General features: G+C 44.3%; 1 protein-coding gene across 1 annotated transcript; it reads left to right on the top strand.

The window, feature by feature from the left end:
- Positions 1-1068: 1068 nt before the first annotated feature.
- LOC119179106 (monocarboxylate transporter 12) lies at positions 1069-14558 on the top strand. Its single transcript, XM_037430183.2, has 3 exons — positions 1069-1465; positions 9855-9998; positions 13768-14558. Exons 1-3 carry the CDS (start codon positions 1246-1248, stop codon positions 14406-14408), a joined length of 1005 nt encoding a protein of 334 aa, XP_037286080.2. The 5' UTR covers positions 1069-1245; the 3' UTR covers positions 14409-14558.
- Positions 14559-20196: the final 5638 nt, after the last annotated feature.

Below are 20196 nucleotides of genomic sequence, written 5' to 3' on the forward strand. Positions count from 1 at the left end.
TTGGCTCGGGTCCGTGGTGCCGCTAAGCACCAAACGCCTGCTTCAGACACCCCTGCGGGGAGAATGCCCGGAGAGAAGAGTGCGTTCGTTCTTTGCAGATGTTGTTTACGGGCCCCTTAAGCCCAGTGTATACCTCAGTATATACCTATGTTCCAGTACATAGCTATCCACTACATCGGAGATTTTCTGGTGCAAATAAAATGTACTAATACTTATAAAATAATAAATATAGTAATATAGCAATACCGTTTAACGCCCGAAAACCACGATATGTTGTAAAATACCACCGCTGTAGAGGGCTCCGAAAACTTTCACCACCTGGTCTTCTTTATCGTGCACTCACATCGCACGGCACACGTGCCTCCCACATTTCGCCTCCTTCGAATTACGACAGCCATGGCCTAAATTTCACGCAATGAAAGCCGTGGAGAGGCATTTTCTGGTGCCTCTTCGTTGTGCGAAGCCTCTATTGGGGCGATAATTGTTGAGGGCCCCACCGCAGACTTCTCGACTATGTGCACCCTCGTCGATATAAACTTATGCATCGAAAATTTAATGAATACAATAATATAATAACAGATAAAACATGAGTCATTTACGATGACAGTAATGAGGCACGAGGGACGAACGGTGTTGGTAACGCTATCGCATTAGAGTGCCCATATGTTGCAGCGAGACCAATACTTTTTTTTTCTTTTTTTCAGGTAACGCTTTCGTATTTACCGCCCTAAACAGCTATCTTTTGTGGCTAGGCCACTATTGTGGCACAGATTAGCTGGGCATCCGGTAGACAAGGTTATCGCTAGCGCCTCTTCCATGACGTACCAGTCGGTGACACCGTTGTGTCAAGCCCAATTGTTCTTTCCCTAAAAGCTGACATTCGCCCGTGAAATCGCAGTGATAAAGCAACGCAAGCGCGTGAACGTAAGACCGCGTTCACCCTTTATCAGCCAACTCTCCGCAAACGACGTTTTCGCTTACACTAGTAGATGCAGCGTGCGCTCCTATACTATCTTCATTTCGCGGGGGCGGGGCAGCAGAAATATGCATTTCACCACTCACACCCAAAGTAAAGATCACTCTGAGATCTCGTCGGAGAGTGTACCACAGCAGAGTCCCACACATGTACATGTAGAGGCGAGAAGAAAAATCCTTCAATTCTCATCTGTATAACACGGTGTGTAATTGGGATCACCGCAAAGTGCGCGTGAAACAGCGGCTCTCGGCGTGTGGCTTGTGAGCGAGATGCCAATCGTGCGTCCTCCCAAGGACGATCCCCACTTTGGCGTTGACTCGCGGTGGAGTTGGATCAGCGCGTGCTTCTGTGCATGGGTGTTGTTCCTGGCATCGGCTACTTCCCGCGTGGCCGGCATCTTCTTTTATGGCATCGTCGAGGCATTCGGCGTAAGCCGGCAAGAGGCTTCTTGGCCCGTATCGCTGGCGGGCACACTAATGATGCTGGCAGGTTAGTTGGTGCTCATTGTTTCAGTCATTTCTAGCAACTATTAAAGGGACACTAGAGAGAAACAATGACTTGATTTACGTTAACAAATTGCACTCGGAGAACTCTGACGCCACCACTTTCACTGTCATAAAGCCATCATTAGCGGAGAAAATCAAGGTTCAAGTTCCATTAGCACTTTGACTTGGGAGAGTTGGTTCATAATTGGATAAGCTTCAGCACAGTTCAGGCGAAGACTATAGGAGACACACAGAACACAGCGCTCGTCTGTGTCATATGTGTCTCCTATGGTCTTCGTCTGAATTGTCTGCATTGCGGTGAAGCCTATGTAATCAAGTTCCATCCGTTTTCTTAATTTTGCCCGAAATCTCCACGCCTAGTGCGAAAATTTTTCAAAAAAAATTTTTCAGATTTTTGTGACATTCACTCAATGAAATTCTCTGAAACATCCTCTGAGAAGTCAAGCCAACAACAGAGGGCAATAGCCTCCTTCTTCATACATTAGAAGCTTCGTAGAACCTAGTAGACGCCTCCATAGTTTACTTTTTGTGGTGTTTGGTGCGGGAATATCACCTTGGTGCCTATACTCGCATTTAGTTTTTTTTTCCTGTTCTATTGCTTACTAAGTGTCATGTCGCGGTAAAAGTGGTGTTTGCGAGATCGCTAAACTGTACTTTGCTAATGCGTGAAAAATCATTTTGCAAGAGACGTTGTGCGTTCTCTTTAAAGGGTACACCAACGTGTACCCTTTAAAGAGAACGCACAACGTCTCTTGAAAGGGCGCTGGAGGAAAATACTGAATCAGTGTACACTGATGAAGTATACATTATCAAGTTTGTTGTTGTGACCGTTCATTATCCCTTTCTCTTGTTCTCCAAGGATCAAATGAACAATTACCAAAACTCACATGTGTGACCTTGCGATGAGAAATGTGAAAAAACATAGGTGGGTGCTGCAGCGGACGTTTCGACAAGCGCACTTCTCTTGTTCAAAGCTGGAACTGCGAAGTCCACTTGTTGAAACGTCGGCTACAGCTCACAACCTTTCTTTTAGAATTTCTGATCGCAAACTTCCATCTTGGCTCTTTTGACTTTCATCAGCGTTCTATTCTAGCAACTTTTTTTTGCGAACTGGTACATCCGCTTCGAAGTTGTCAAACCTGAAATCCCATCACTCGGCTTTTGTTGCGAGACGGTGAACCCAACACATCTTCTTCTTTTTGTCACCACACTTAACAAGAGAGAGTGAGAAAAAAACGTTTATTTAGAAACTGTGTTCCGAGCGAGGCCCGGTGTCACCATAAGGTGGGAGGGTTGCCAAGTCTAGGAACCCTCTGGCTTCGACAGCCCTATTGGCCATGGCGACTAGTTGTCGCTGGTCTTCCAGGTCCTCGAGGACCAGCTTGGCCTCCCACGTTTCCATTAGGTGGTCGTCGTTTATTCTTGGGGCTTGGGCCCGCTCCAGTTTCACGTCGTGGTTTGCATGGCACTGGCATTCCAGGAGCAAGTGTGCCAGTGTGTCTGATATGCTGCAGAGCGGGCACATGTAGCCGTGTGTCGTTGGGTAGAGGCGGTTAATTACTATGCCATGTACGTAAGTGTTGCTTTGTAGGCGTCAGAAAATAGCGCTCTCTTCTTTGGTTCGCCTTGGATCGGGTGGAGGGTACATTCGTCGCTCCAGTTTGTAGTGTTGAAGTAGCGATGAGTAGGTGTTTTCTACTACCTCCATCTATGCAGCCATAGATCGGGTATCCTTTGGTCCCAGGGCAGCCCGGCTGACGTTCTCGCGGGCAGCGGTGTGAGCCACTTCATTTCCCTGTAGACCCTCGGGTACAGGAAGCCATATTACGCAGGTATATGGACGTGCAAAGCTTCGCCGTTGCAGGATGTTAAGAGAACTTTTTTAAACATCCCTAAGAAACCTCTCTTGCAAAGCCTGCGAAATTGAGGCTAGACGTATATAGTGGAAAACAGCGTTCACAACAATGACTAGATAAACCAAACAGGACTGAATTGTCAGTTCTGTTTCGTCTCTCTCGTCTTCACTGTAGCTGTCACCCCCCCCCCCTTTACTGCGTCACGTGTTGTCAGCGAACTACCCAATCAATTTAGTTACTCAGAAGTGGCTCTACTACGTCTGCGGTAACCGAGTTATTGTTTACTGTCATCTTTACACGAGTTGTATGAAACGTGTTGCTCTGCAGGCATCAGACGTTATTTTTTTCCTTTCAATGACTGTGCTTAGAGAAAGGGATACGATTTGGATACAATTTGAAGTACTTTGTACTCCTTGTTAATTATCAATAAAGTGTCACCTGAAAGGTATATCTGTACCTTGATTTGGACGTTTTTGAAGCGTCCAAAGGGGTTCCGACAGCCGAGGGCATTCACTGTATTGGTTTTATGAAACAATCTGACGTGCATGGTACGTTGATACAAGCGCTTGCTTACTTCATACATCAATCATAACTTCCAGTACAGAATTACATAAAATAAAATTGTGCTGGGCTAATGTATTTTTACGCTATATTCCACAATCTCCTTCATCAATACTGCACATCAGAAGCTCAGCCCTGTGAAGGTTACGGAGCCTGTTAGCCAATAGGAAGGGCCATTAGCCTGTGCACGTGTATTTATCCGGGTCTCAACGTGCACACGGCGTGTCCCTGGCGTTTTCTGACGTGCGTTGGGTGACATGAAACGCTGGGCGAGTAAAGCGAAGAGAGGGCGAGGAGAAATTGCTCCACCCGTTGCTCCACCTGTCGAAACTAGGTCGGAGATAGTGCCCACAGCTTCGAAGTTATCAGGTCATCATCGGGTGCTGTGTGAGTCGTGAGTTACAAACTGATGCTTGTATTCACGTTGGATTAGTCTGATGAGGTTTCTACAGCGATGTGTGCATGGCTATAACGCTCTGAGAACCACTCTAGGATTCTCGGTGAGGTAAGCTCAGCATACGTGGCTATACAAGTAGCTGATGTCGCAAATAAAGACAAAATGCAGCTCATGTTTTGACCTCAACTGGAAATGGCACAGAGCGATGGCTCATATCAACATTTATTTATCGGTGCCCGGACAGTGGGTGAATAGCAAGCGTAAGTCACGTCTACAGGGTGGTCGCGTCTGCAGGGGCACTGCAATACTGATTTGCAACCACGTATCGGCGGTTACTGATACAGCGATTCGATGCACAAGACATCAATGCGAGCAATAATAAACGTACGACACAGCGTTTTGTTGTAACTTGTCAAAAAAGCCGCGTATGTCTCGATTGCTAGGTCATTATATCTGAAACTGTTTTACTGCACGAGCATGTGGCTTGCTTGCACCCCGCAGTTCTCGTAGTTATAGTTCACTATATATTTGAAGGGCTGAACGGTAGCATTCCCATGGAGTATAGGAAACCAGCGCTGGAGTTATCACGGATGCCCTGGTGGTCAAAGCGCGCACTGCTCAGCCGTTCCCGCCGACGAGAGTGGCGGCTGGTAGAGGCGGTGTGGGCGTATCGACTAGAAAAAAGGAAAACATATCCGTCTAAGTTTAAGAGGCGAAACTTCTTACGCCGTTGGTTGTTCGTCTCGTGTCGTCGTAGTCATCGTAGTAGCCAGTTACATCGCTTCGCATGTCAATAAAAATGGTGTCACAGTATATTTATAGAGTGAATGATGAAGAGTGGAGTGAAGCGTCCGTCAGTCCGTTCATAAATACATTATTTCATCTGGCGACCACCACCAAACTCAATTTGATGCCGCCGCGTGAAGTTAATAATACGATAGGCAAACATTTTACGTTATTTATAAACAGCTACGCATAAAGGAAAGCTGTTTGTGTGGGGCACGCTCTCCTACGCCTATGAACTGCTGTAGAATATACTGTCGTGGTGGATACTCGATGCTGAAGTGCCTCTGTTTAATTTAATTTGTGCTAAAGACAGGGTTCCTGTTACGAACAAAGCAGCAGACAACTCAAAGCTTAGCTTTCTGCATGGAGTCAGCCTGTGCGGTAAGCTTCTTTTTAGGTCACTGCCATGGCTAATTAACACAGGAATTCGCGCTATGCTACAGAAGTATCAAACGTCTTCTATTTTTACTCACCGTTTAGTTCACCAAACACGCATATTCAGTTTTCCCGCTTGCCTGGGTCGCTTTAAAATAAATGAGTCTGTTCCACATCGATAACTGCAAGACTCATGTAACAAAAGGGTGGGAGCACACGTAAAGAAAGTGCTTACTTTATCCAGTAACTTACGTGTGTCTAATACAGAACACCTAACACTAGGCTTGATGGTTAAATTCATGCATAACACACAGTTAAACGAATTTAAAAGTCGTAGTACCGAAAAAATTCTGTCGTGTTAGGATTATATTCTCTGAAAATTACACATCTAGAATGTGTAGCCAACGAACGTCAGATTCATCACTGATCATAGGCCTCCTTTTGGCATCGAGAGTGTAATCAACTGAGAAAATAACAAATTTTATGTGTTGTATCACAGTTAGTAAACCTGATTGTGGTCATGTGGCCCCATGGTTGTTTTCTTAATGACGTGATCACTGCATTATCCCCCTCGGTGTAAAATAGTAATGTTGCTCATTACAAGTCATTAGAATGTTTTGCAACAATGCCAAGCATTATCAGAAAAAGTGACTCCTGAGGTACCTAACTCTGCTTCTTCTGATTGCAGTAGCAATTAGGTTATGTGCATATAAAGACCCTCGACGTGTTTTTGCCGGTGCATCAACTCATTGCATGTCACTGTCCTGGTGCGTATGTTTAAATATTTGTTTACAAAATGAATCTTTCGGGACTATTTTTTGAAGCGCACAACCGGGTATTAGAACATGCGACACCTTTCTCCTCAACGCACTGCGTTAAACAATATCTCCATGCAGCAGATGTCTTCCACCGCACCGACGGCCAACTCTTTATATGCCCCATTTACCGCTGGCAGTGCGCAGGGCTTCGAAATGCGTCAGTGCGCTCCCTATCGCCCACAACATGAAGCGAAAGGCGCACTTTAGAGGTTGTCGCCCCACTTGCAGTTCATGCGTGCGCCTCCGGATCGGCAATCAATCAATCAAACAATCAATCAATCAAAATCTCAATTTCAGTTTGTACATACAAACTAGGGATAGCGTGAAAAATGCAGCGAATTTCACGCCGCTTGACGAGCCTGGCCTTACATGTCAGCAGTAGGGCACTAAGCAGAAACAACCACTGTACAGTGAGTTCTTGTAAGTATCCGTGAAAAATCACAACACCTATGTGTCATAATTGATAATGATGATTTCAATGTAAAACATTAACATAGATTGATACTATATATGTAGACATGAAAACATTTGATATTACGGTGGCACATTTTGCCGAATAATGTTCTTGCGAATGGCAGAAAGAGACATAGTATTCAGGCAGTCATAAAATTATGTGTTCAGGAACTTTGGCGCAGTATAACTGAACATAGAAAAACCATAAGTTATTCTACACTTTCGAAATGCATAACTACTTTGTACACTGGTATCATATGAAGAGTGGCGAAACGTAAGTGGAACAATTTTAGATAAAAAGTAGTCATTTTTTGTTATTCTTGTTTAATAAAAACATGCAAATCTGTAGTGGGAATAATTCGTTTGCAGTTACAATGTTATATTGAAGAAAGTTATGTTTAGTGGTAGAATCGTAGGACCCATTTACAATTGTGCGAAGCATTTTCTTTTGTAGGGTGTAGTCGCCCGGGCTGGCGCGATTATCTTAGTAAAGTGGGATGTTTGTGATATCTTGCGCTTTTCCGGCAAAGACTGTGTTAAAGCACGATGGTCACCTCGCAGCGGCAGTGTTCGCGAAAAAAGTGAGCTCCTATAGCATCCTAGCTACAGGAGGCAATTATGGGGCTATAGTTAAAGTAACTGTGAGAAATGTTTATTAGCGCTGGTCCTGTTTGTACAGCGCTCAATCCTCACGTCTATAACGACGGAACGTCGTGCGCGGAGCAGCACGAGTGACATCTGCAGTCGCAAATACGCCACATCTGAGCATGCGTGGCGCTAGTGATGTGCCTGCCTTGCAAAACTGATCCCGTTTTCTCACCGCGGATGCAACAATCGCTTCAGCCGTCAAAAGCACTCAGAACGATTTAGCAAAAAAACAAAAAGCAAGGGTAAAACTTGAAGCCAAGCTTCTCGCTGTGATGTAATATCACGAAGCGAGAATGACCTCCATATTCTAGAACGTCCCTTGACTCAACGCTTCACCTTCACTTGAGAAAGCTGATGGGAGCGCCGTCTCTAGGCACGGCAAGTCACTGCATATCAGCGATAATCTGCTGCGATTCTTGAGTAGCTTAGCGTCATTTTTGAGCCGAGCTGTGGCGCAGTCCTCAACTCTGTCAAATGAAGGGTGAAAGTCGAGTCGAGGAGCGTTTGTGAATACGGGGGTAGCTTTAGGGTATACAAGGCATCTATCCGACCAATTTTTGGTTTCTCTCTTTTTTTTTCGGTTCCATATTGTTCACAGTGCTTTGAGGACCAAAGCCATCGTCGCAGTCGCGTAGATAAAAAAAGTGTGGGAACTGCGAGGAAGGCACATATCTGGCCCCGCGCATGCTCAGATAGGGCGTGTTTGCGTCTGCAGATGTCACTCGCGCTCTTCCGCGCACGACGCTCCATCGTTAAACACATTAGTGTTGAGCGCTCTACGTTTCTCTAGATGCGAAGCTTATAGCGGTGGCATCTACTGCTGCCCCCTCTCTTTCCTCTAGGTATCTCTCCCAGCAGCGTGAAAACCCGCATCGCGCATGAGCGTCCCCTTCATCTCTCACCTCTCAACGCCGACACAGGCAGCGTCTGCTATCCAGTTTCTTGATTGAAAAAAAATGGCCCCGTATCTGCATGTTTCACTGCAAATGTCATCGAAATACGATAGCCTTGCGTGTGGAGAGAGTGAACAAAACGTTTATTTGATGTTCTGTGCGAGAAAACCAGTGAACCGTATTCTGGAAGCGCTGCGTTAGAGAGTCTCGATCCGTGCAGCGAAGGCGAACGAGTGCATCGAGGCATATTAGACATGAGCGCTATCTGGCAGTCATTTTCGAAAACAAAGTAAGGCGTGCACGCCCATAGAGAAAGATGCGCGCCTGTCTCGGAGACCATAAGGTGTAGAACGCAAAGCGACGGGCAGGTGCCACCACCATGTCGTCTTAGCAAAGCGTTAGAAACACCTTTTTGAGCATCGCGTTGCGCTGTCAACGTAGCGTGATAAACGTTATGGTCCTGAAAAATACTTGTGTGTGCCTTCTCTAGTAACAATCCCACATATAAAACATCGAGGTGTTGTATGGTGCCTCAGATATGCGCATGATTTGCTTTTTTTTTTTTTCAATTGACAATCGCACAAGTATGAACACTGAAACTTGAGAGGTATTCTTGGGTGCTGCAGATGGGGTTGGACGTTTGAGGAATCGTGTGTTGCTGTTAGGGGGATCGCTACCTCAGACAAAGAGACAATAATACAGACAGACATAAAGACAGACAGACCAAAATTTTGGCGTCGAAGATCCCCAGGAAAGACTATCGTCTTGAAAAGCCGACTGCTCTTGCTGAAAAACTATTCACTGGCCATCCCGTATATATAGGAACTAACTCGCCATGGGGGTCTAGTGGCTAAGGCACTTGGCTGCTGCCCCGCAGGTCGCGGGATCAAATCCCGGCCGTGGTGGCCGCATTTTCGATGCAGGCGAAAATGGTGTAGGCCCACGTCACCTTTGCCAACCTCAGGTGGTCGAAACTTTCGGATCCCTTCAATACGGCGTCTCTATTAATTATATGAGGATTTTGGGACGTTAACTCCCCCCCCCCCCAAATTATTGTTACATGTAGGCAGAAGATTTTAGCCTTCAAGGTAGTGCCGATGGAAGATTTTTGTTGTGTATTGTCGAACAAAAAATATTTCGCAGCGTGCGCATTAACTAAAAGTGTACTGCGAGTCTCTGTGTCAAATCGGAAACTTCTCTCTCTCACTGCCCATGCACGTTCTAGTCCGGTCTTTGCACCTCTTCAGGTTTTTCTCCTGCTCTACGCGTGCACGATGAGGGCTAGCGTCAACGTCGCCGAAAGTGCAGGCGTTAGCGCCACATTTGCATCTACACATGGTTCCCTTTAACGGGAGTAGGCACAATTTTTTATGCTTTCATTTTTGTGTTTCAAAAGCACTGCGAGAGTTAAATTGTAACAACCTTTCTTAAGCACTTGAACAATGTTTGTTTTCTGACGTCCTTTGTGCTTGACCAGCTTGCTGCAAGTTTCGAGCTGCTGCCGTTCTTTGTGCGACATTCTAATTGGTTGCTATCGCATTCATGGCTTCACACATGCGACGAAACTGAATTTTTTTTTTTACAGGACCAGTAGCTGGTGCTCTCTGCAAGCGTTTTTCGTGCCATACAGTCCTGATAACCTGCTCGTGCCTGGCAGGAATCGCTGTCAGCTTGTGCTATGTGGCGAACACCCTTACTTTCATCACAATTTTCTTTGGAATTCTTCACGGTAAGTCCTTGTAATCGGCCAAAATCGGCTAGAGCACTTTTGTGAGTTACTGTCTGGGACCTTAAAATACGGAACATTTTGTTCAGTATGTTTCATTTCACTTGATGGCTACAATTAAAAGTCATGATCGCACATGTACTTCCTGAAGAAAACAAGGGCACTCCTTGCCTGATTCATATATAAGGACAAAATAAAAGTAGTCGAAGGAAAACACGTGACCTATTGCACATATGCAGTTTAGAAATTCATAGCCTCATATTGTGACGTATCGAGTTTCTTTGTTCACTCAATTTTTTTACGACACCAAAAGCAGGCGTATGTTTTTGGAAAGTTCTGCTACGTGACCAAGAGGGGTGCGCTACAGTGGTAGCAGAGTCAAGCTTCCGACTTGCGTAATTGCAGCGAATATGGCGAACTTATGTCTTACTGAGCGAGTAAGCTTCTAGAACACGATCCAATGCTTCTGCATGTGGTGACGGCGAGATTACGCTGATTACCTCCACTTCGCCCTCTAGACCTTTTTTCATTGGAGACTCCCTAGGTGCCACCATATCCCTTTTTGTGCTGTTGTTAACATGCGTGAACCCAAAAAATTGCAGGGTCGAAGCTATGACGTCAGCTATTTTGCTCCCGTGCAACAGCCCAGATGGGACCCTCCTCTCCGTAGAAATCGTCTATATAGGTTCCTAGCTAGTGTGATCATTTTCAATGTAAAGGTACGGCCTTGATTATTGTCATCCTTAGCAATATTGCCACCCTTAGCTTATTTCGTGCGTGTGTTCCAATACTCACCATAGATAAAAAAAATAAACAGCTAAGTGGACTGCAGCCATCTTGAGTTCCATTCCACTCCTCGCGTAGCCGGCAAAGTAGACAGTTTCGAGAAGACGGCATCGTAGAAAAAACTGATGCAGGCTGCTTTGCTGTTCAAGCAAGATGGTGGCTCGGAAAACTACTCACATTGCTCAAATCTCACCGGAACGGCCATCCACACAAACGCAGACGCTTCTCCAGACGATTATTGTGGGTAAAGTGCAATTTATCGAAGATTTGAACATGAAATAAGCGATAAAAACAGTTACGTTTGTTTATCTCAACTTTCTCTTTTCAGCGCGAGATGGCATCTCGTCGCGTAGAAGCTGTCCAGACGTGATACATTTCTCCGACAACGTGGACCCGATGCTGTCTTCTAAGCTGTCAGCGTAGACTCTCTACGACGCTGTCTAGAATCGGAACACAATCTATGAGCTCTTTGTCCTGCAATGGACTAAAATAGGCAGCGAGTAATTATTACGATGACGATGGCAACAATGAAGAAGGGGCTGCAGACCAGTATTATCATCTCTTGTGGACTCTTGTGTCACATGTAGCCAGAAAAAGACAGCATCCACTCTTTCTTCATTACAAGCTTGCCGGAAGTGCTTGTTCACCATTTTATGCGACGTAACAAAACCAACCGTACCATTAACCACGCCAGAGGTAATAACCGGGGCATAGGTTCTTTTATCCCGCTTGTTCCAGCCCTTTACCTAACTTAATCGAGGAAAACCACGCCGAATAGGCGTTTGTGCCGAGATTGAAAAACCAGGATGACTGTTTCGTCGACCAGTATTGATGACTGTTAAAAAATCAGCATGAATTCCCTTGTATAGTGGCGCTGCAAATGGGTGGATGTATAATTTTCTTACCACTGCAAAATTTTGTCCTAATTGTGTGTCGCAAACTGAATATACCTTGTCGATGCCTTCCACCCGCCTTAACCCCGCATCAAGGCAAGTTGATTTCGCGCGTGCCTTGCAGTCTGCAGGACCGAATGGCTGCGGGTCAGCCACACTTGCCAGAGCAAGTTCAAATTGTCTCTCATATAAGCAAGCTCACTTATATAATATCCTTGGAGTGAACATGGTTGTCTAACCTACGTGGTCATGTCATAGGCAAGGTTTATTAGCTGAAAGCAATAAATTTTGTGAATTGGTTCATTACACAGCGAATTGGCATACGACGCACCTGTCCACACAGAACTGGCATTCCCAATAACACTGTAGAACTTTTACGAAGCCTAGTTGAAGCCTACTCATCCTGCACACTCTTTCAATATTTCTCAATATGGCTACCAGCTAATTCCTAGTAATACAGGGCAGAAGTTGGCGCAATGCAAGTCAAAGGAAACAGGAGGTACAAATATACTGTCTGTGTTCTGAGGGTTTCGGAGAGTTCCTTTATTTATATTGCTGTCAGCTTTACACTTTTCACCATGCATGAAGTGTTTATTGATGTCTTTCTTTGCATTGTATGGACAGTATCTACTAGTGCGTCTTTTTTTTATTACCTCACAATCTGTAACTATTTTCAGATCCTTTTACGTGAACAGTTCCATCTTGTTGTTGTTGTTGTTGTTGTTGTTGTTGTTGTTGTTTCCCTGTGCAAATGGCTCGTACCCAAAGGAGGGGAATGGCCAATTATAAGGTGAATTTGCCCTATACTTTCAGCATTGCGTCCTTCCTGCAAAACTTTTGTAATTTAATTTTGATTTTAAATGCCAATATTAAGTTTGCAGAAAAAAATGAAGGAAATTAGTGAGACCGTAATTTAGCAAGAAAAACGTTTAGTCGCAGGGATGTATTCCTGAACGGCGAAAAAAATATCCCTGTGGCTGAAATCCAGTGTAGAGGCTCCAAATGAAAGAAGATCAGGTTGTGATAATTGCAAGCCCAGTCTTTGAAGAGGTAGTGCTAGTATGCTTTGCCTGAATGAATCGAAACGGCGACAATGTAAAAAAAATGACTCATCGTTTGCTCTTGATTACAGTAAATGCGCATAGGGGAATCCAATATACCTGATATATGCTAGTAAAAATTGAGGGAGGTAACGTGGCAACGAAATTTCGTGATGACAACTTCCATCATCCTCGAACTAGACAGTTCACTGCGCCAGGGAATTAACAAGTGGATGTACTCCGGAGAATCCGTCAGTGCAGGGTTTGATAAATTTTGCCTGATTTTAAGTGTGCGAAATCGCGCCACCGTAATGTGTACTGTATGAGGGAAAATAGGAATAATGGGTGTCGAAAGCGATGCCTTCGCAAGAGAATCAGCTATTTCGTTTAACAACAAACTTTTGTGCCCTGGTGCACAGATTAAATGAATACTTCGGAGATGACAGGGAACCAATGATTTAAAAAGTTTCAGTATGGGTGAGCGACCAGATGCGGACAGAGAAGAGTTACATCTTTCGCTCCTGCGTGCGAGAACAAAATTTGCATGTAATTATGATGAATGCCCATTACGGGCATTTCATTACAGTTTTCTGGGTAGCTTCGACCACCATTGACAGCAGGGCGTGATATTCACTGTTAACACTTTCTCAGATATGTTTTTCTTTCCAGAGCTTGGCTTAGTCTCAAGTACGAAGCGTGGCAGTGTTAATTGCGTTACTGTATACAGAAGACTTTCTCTTTGGACGTCTTCTTTTGTATTCGTGAATCTTTTTTCAATTCTATCTTGTACCTCAAACTTACCCTCTATATTTGCATTGTAGAACGTCCTCGTCAAAATAAAGAAAACGGTATTTTGTGGCCTGCTGCGTTCGCTATGATATCAAACAAGGGTATTGCTGGCGCTGCCGCTTATGTAATTTGCTAAATGTTGCTTACCTTATGTCTTACATTTCATTTGCATTTTGATCAAAATTTCTTTGCGCAGTGCAGTTGTTTTTCTTGCGTCAAGCTATTGGAAACCTTTTCGCGCATACTCGAACCTTTTTCATGCAGGCTCTGCCATATCCGGAATGTACGTCGCCGCAAATGTCCTTGTGGCTCAGCACTTCGAAGAGCGGAGGGCCATGGCTTGCAGCCTTGTCTATGCCGCCAGTGGCCTTAGCAACTTCGTTCTCCCTCCCCTAGTGGAATTCTTCCGCACAACGTACGGTATTCGGGCGGCATTCCTGCTTTACGGGGCAATTTTTCTTAATGCTTTACCACCTGCCATCGTGCTTAGAAGCCCGCCTTGGCTCACAAACTCGAAAACTGTACCAGAAAAGGTGGTACCGAAAGCAGACGTCAAGAAGAATGGGACATGTACGTGTAGTGTCGTATGCAGGGAAAACATGACATTGTCGAATACACCACAGAATCCGCCATTCTACACACAACGGCAATCACTGGGCAATGAAGCAGTGAATCCATCAAGCGGGGTCAAGGAAAACAGCTCATGTGCCCACCTGTGTCCAGAGAAAGCTTCGCAAAAGGTGCCAGAAGCTACGAAGTTCCTGTCGCGTCTTAAGCTCGGTCATACGGCAAAGCAGTTTGTGACGTGCTCTTTCATAGTATATGCACTTTCTTTCGCATCAATAACATTCACCACTGGCGCGTTTGTCCTGATATCGGCAGACCTGCCGTGGACCGAGGCGTAAGCCCTTCTAATTCTGTGTATTTCCTGCAAGCGTTTGCAGTTGCCGACGTCGCTTTCCGAGCAGCAGCCGGCTTCGCTATCGATTCGAGCATGCTATCTGTCGAATCGACGATGCTGCTGGGATATGTACTCCAGGGATTAGCTTATGAATGGCTGGCGTGGGCATCGACACTGCCGCCGATGATAGCCGCAGCAGCTGTGCTGGGCGTCACCAGTGGGTCAAGACTGTCTCTGCAGGCGCCCGCCTTGGTGCACAACTTCGGCATCGGCAATCTGCCGACGATGATGGGTGCCGTGTCTTTCTGCGCAGGCGCTTCGCTTCTTATGAGGCCACTACTAATTGGTAAGCAACACTAACGTACAAAAGTAATCTGATTTGAAGATTGTGCAAAAACAGCAGTTCTAGTATTTTGCGTTTAAGCACCGTATTTAACCACCTAATTTAAGTCATAGGATAAATTGTCATCAGTAGTATTACAAGACAAAAGGATGACGTATTTGTCCATAGGGTAATACTATTTAAAATATCGGTTTGGTGCTGTCGTTGGTTAGGCAGAAGGCTAAGAATAAAGTCGTTCTAGCTAGCAGCAAGGGTTGCTCAATTTTCAGGGGTGGGAGGGGGCTAATCTGCGAACTGCGCGTTGAAGGGTGTTCACAATATGTAGAGGAAAGCTAGGACAATAATAAACTAGACAAAATAAACAATACCCGCAGTGTGTCCTATCCTATTAAAGCAAGTGCAACAATGCCTGCCATGTTTAATTATCTGGACGATAGCTTGTGGTTCCAAATCCGCTCTTATGTGTATGCATAAAAGCATATGTACGCAAACATATGTACAGAGCGAGCTGTTGGTGTTACAGTTATTTTTTGTTTAAATATTTTAAAGTAATGTCTATATACTAGCACCGAGAAAGAAGTCGTAATAAACATACAATAATGTGCAGCAAACCGCTTACTTCAGGAGCGCAGCAGTAGATCCCACACTGAAAATAATAATTCACAACTGTGCCAAACTGCTTACAACTTCTTATATATACAGCATTTGAAGGAAGTTGGTATCAGTCAGCCTCTGTTAAGGTGAAAATATGTAGTTTCTGGAAATCAATCAGCGAGACTTATTTTTTGACATGCGTGTCTTGTTTCATTATAAGGTTATAACTGTAACTCAGTGGTTCACGTTTGTTGGGTGCACCGGAACACGGTCTATTGGCTAGTATTGCGCCCTTTACAACGCTGTGATTATGTCTATGACGGAAAGTTTTGAGTGCGAAGAACAGCATTCACAAGAACGAGACGATAGGATGGGCGCAACGGTATTGTGAATGTTGTTCTTTGCACTCAAAACTTTCTGCCAACTTAGCATCATTGTGACAAACTTCCACTTTGGCTAAGACCATGTTTACAAGCCACCCAGTTTTATTGCTCCATTTATATATATATATCACATGCAGGGTACTACAGGGACAACTTTGGCGACTACAGCGGACTGCTGCATACAATGGCTGCCATCAATGCCGTATTTGTGTGCTTGTGGTTGGCCAAGCTCGTCACGAAGAGGAGAACAAAGACGACGCTAAAGTTAGAACCTTATAACGCAAGCAAAACAGGTGTGCAGTACACCGAAACCTACAAACATTACAGTGGATTCGGGTCGACCTGTTGAACTACGTTCACCAGGCTATATAGCAGTCCACTGCGTGAACCACACATCCATGGGCTTGTCTGTCATCGCATAATGGCCTGGAGGGTGACCACTAAAAGAACGGCGCCACTGATCTGTTGATGCAGTCAACAACATTGCGTGTACCGCCTCTGTCACCATCCTTCTTTTGATCCCCGAGGTAGTAATTCAATTTCTCCCTATTGCAGCGTGGTGAACTGCTCGGTGCCGCAGTGCTGAACACTTTCGGCCGAGCCAAGTGTGAATGAGACACTCTAAAACGTCGAAGCACCGAGGTATTTGTCTAATAAAACTGCAAATGGAGAAACTGTCCACCATTCCTTATTACGTATTACACACTTACAGGACAACGTTTTGTACGGCGTTGGAGCTAAGTATTCGGTGAGCAAGACGTGAGTCCTCCTCGGTCGGTATGCATAGTAATTTAAAAATTTTGGTTGCGCGAGGCTTGCGAAGACAGTGCCTTATTACCAAAACGTTGTCATCGCAGAACATTTCTTTTCAACTTTGGAAAGGTTAAATATTATAGTTATTTACCCATCATTATTACCTCAACCTGGTGTAGAGCAATGCTTATCCCTGCTGTTCGCAGCAAAATGGCATCGAAATTGATTTTGTCTTCATTATATTACTTAAGACTATTCACAGGCAGCCCGCCTTATGCAATATTCTTTGTTTTTTTTTTCAACTTCGGTATGCTGAACTGCTGTGCAAATTCTCGCGGAGACGTCTGCGCAAGCAGGAGATTTGATAGCGGCCTGCACTACGGATCCGAGCTGACGCGAGGACTATTTCCTTTATATTATTGATATTGCTAATGGTCTGTTACCACAGTGAGAATGATTGCGCGGTTTATAGAGAAAACACTAACGCTATGGATAGTTGGTACATACAGTTGGATTTAGAAAAACTCAGTAAATGGCGTGAATGAACGAAATAAATCAGTGAAGTGAAATCTTCGTTTTTTTCAATCGCATTTGACGTCACCAGGCTGATGAAAGAAACCACTGTTCCGCGAATGAACTGACGTGCAGAAGGGAGTCCAATAACACAAGTAATAAAAAGACATTTGTGCAACGCAGGTGGCTGAAATGTCTAAATATAGCTATACATCTCGGGAGAAAACATGTGCGTATATTAAGTCTGTAAAAATTGATGCATTGAAGCCCAGCTTTGCGAAGTCTCTAAAATGTGCGCGTGAATCTCCGTAATTTGTTTCCTTTTATTGTGATAGCAATTGCATGAACCCTCACGGCTGCATTTTGCCGCCGATATGGGCGTCACCGTCACACATTATATATGTATATGTATATATATATATATATATATATATATATATATATATATATATAAATATATATATATATATATATATATATATATATATATATATATATATATATATATATATATATAAGTCAAGTAGATCCTCCAAGAGAACGGTAACAACGGAAGTGTTTAATTCGACAGTTTCGGCCAGAGTCTGGCCTTCATCAGGAGTCATGGTACATTCTGTTTGCGCTCACATTTATAGTATTTTGGGTAAAAAATGAGAGGGAAGGAACGAAAAAAAAAAAAAAAAAAAAAAAACAGAAAGAAAGAAAGAGTTTGAAAAACGAGAGAGGAAAGGATATCCAGAAAGTTCCAGGTTCCACTGTGCTTCGCGAGTGGCGTCGTCAGTGTGTATTTTCTTAGTATTGCGTTCAGTGCAGTTTGGTGGCGGTCCCTTTATTGTAGACGGGGCCTGGCTAAGGTAAGGGCTTGCGTGTCGCGAAAAATGCTTTTTTTATTATTATTTTTTATTTTTTATTTTTTAAAGACCGTCACTAATTCGGCGTCGGGGACAGCGTTCCGAGGCTCCAGGAAGTCGGCGCGGGAGAAAATGTTTCTTAAGGCGCTGTCTGTCGTTTTGAATGCTATTTTGCTCTGCGAATCCGCGTTTGGGGGTTTTAATTGTGTATGGGGTGGCCCTTCTATATGTCGGGCTTTGTTGTCGAAATGCGGGAAGGGTTTCCAAACTGCGAGAAAGGACGTTTGAAGTGATTGCTATTTTGTACTGGGAAACCGCGTTCGGGGCGTTTAGTTGTGTATGTGGATGTCGGGCTTTGTTGCCAAAATCGGGGAAGGGTTGCCAAAAGGCGAGAAGGGGCGTTTGAAGTGATTGCATTTTGTTCTGGGAATCCACGTTCGGGGCTTTTAGTTGTGCATGCGGTGACCCTTCGACAAGTCGGGCTTACAACTATTGTTCGGTTATTCAGAGAAATAGAAATAGACGACAGTGGTTCACTGAAACACGCAAAGATATTTGTAGTTGTCCAGTCCTCGTCGCCGCCACAGTGCCGCGAAATCTTGAACTGTTATGATTACAATTATAAACTTACATATACACACATACACCCCCATACATATGCGCATATGCATAAGTACATATACACATATAAATGCATATGTATATATTATAGTGCTTTGATTGCTGCAAGTGTACCCGGACTTTCATTTATGCCTTTTTCGAGGGTGTTAAATCGGTGTATGAGGTATGATTCACGTTGTTCACGTTCCCGGTTTGATTTAAATCCTGTTTCTAAAAGTGTGACTGACAATTTGTCGAAGGAGTGGCCGGGAAGGTTAAGGTGTTTTGATAGAGGTAGATTCGGCGCTGATTTCGCGTGGGCTCTGTGATTATTGAAACGAATCCTAAAGGGTGTTTCCGTTTGTCCGATGTATTGCATGCCGCACACGTTGCATTCAAGTAGATATACCACATTAGGGGAATCGCATGTTAGATTTCCTCGTATGTTAATTGAAAAGTTGGATTGTGTGCTGCTTGCCTTGCTTGTATCTCGCATCGCTTTGCATACAAAACATCGAGGCTTCAGACAAGGTCGGCATGAACTGTCGGAAGTTGAAGTATTGATTTGGGAGTTTACAAGTGTGTCTTTGAGGTTGCGTGTTCGTCGGTAAACGACGCCAGGAGCCGATGGGAATGCACGTTTTAGACGTTCACTTTGTTCCAGTATGTTGTAATGTCGTTTAAGGATTTTGTTAACGTTGGGGAAATTCGTGCTGTATGTTAAACATAGGTGTGTCTGTTGCAGGTTGTGTTGTGGTGGCCGCTTCATCAGAAGGTCATCACGCTGAAGTTTTCTAGCTTTTTGAATAGCGTCATCAATTACATGTGGAGGATATTTCTGTTTTTCGAGCACGAGTTTAAGCTTTTGTGAGCTCGCGTGGAAGTCAGTGTCTTTTGAGCAAATTCGCTTAAAACGGTGGGCCTGGCCGTATGGAATGCTGTTTTTACAATGGCGTGGATGATCACTTTGGTAATGGAGGTACTGTTGTCGATCTGTTGGTTTGCGGTAGAGGGTTGTGGAAAGTTTATCATCTTCTATTATTATGGTAACGTCAAGGAAATTTACGGTTACTTGTGAGTAGGTGTGTGTGAAGTGTATGTTTGGATGCACAGTATTGTAAGTATCGATAAAGTTTAGCAGTTCATCCTCGCTGTGAGTCCAAATAAGAAAAATATCGTCAATGTACCGCCTGTATAGGAGTGGTTTCAAGGGAGTTTGGGACAAAAATTCGGTTTCTAGTTCTCCCATAAAAATGTTAGCATAGTTTGGTGCGAGTTTGGTACCCATGGCGGTGCCGCTGATTTGTCGAAAGTACTCTTGGTTGAACTCGAATGAGTTCAGTTCTAATACAAGTCTTGTGAGGCTTGCGATGGCAGAGAAATCTGGGGTGTCAGGTTGTCTATGGTTTGTGTATGTGTTTTTTAATGCCGCTATGCCATCATCGTGGGGAATATTTGTATAAAGTGAAGACACATCAAGGGTAACTAAGTATGAGTGTTTCGGAATGCGCAGGTCTGCAATATCTCGAAGGAAATGTGAGGTGTCTTTTACGTACGACCCGAGAGTGCACGGAATGTGGCCTATTAATTTGTCTACGTACCCTGATATGGGCTCGGTTACTGTGCCTATACCTGAAATGATTGGTCGGCCTGGATTACCGGGTTTATGAATTTTTGGGAGTATGTAGAAGCGCCCTGGACGGGGGTGTACTGGCCGCATTAATTTGTGCTCACTGCGTGTTATTCTTCCCTCGT

This window comes from Rhipicephalus microplus, chromosome 7 (assembly GCF_043290135.1).
Source record: "Rhipicephalus microplus isolate Deutch F79 chromosome 7, USDA_Rmic, whole genome shotgun sequence".
In the NCBI taxonomy this organism is placed as follows: Eukaryota; Metazoa; Arthropoda; class Arachnida; order Ixodida; family Ixodidae; genus Rhipicephalus; species Rhipicephalus microplus.

Bases quoted from the DNA above. Each gene is read 5' to 3' on its own strand.
- LOC119179106 (XM_037430183.2), top strand. From the start codon at position 1,246: ATGCCAATCGTGCGTCCTCCCAAGGACGATCCCCACTTTGGCGTTGAC. The intron at 1,466-9,854 runs GTTAGTTGGTGC...TTTTTTTTACAG, and splicing joins CACACTAATGATGCTGGCAG to GACCAGTAGCTGGTGCTCTC. The intron at 9,999-13,767 runs GTAAGTCCTTGT...TTTTTCATGCAG, and splicing joins TTTCTTTGGAATTCTTCACG to GCTCTGCCATATCCGGAATG.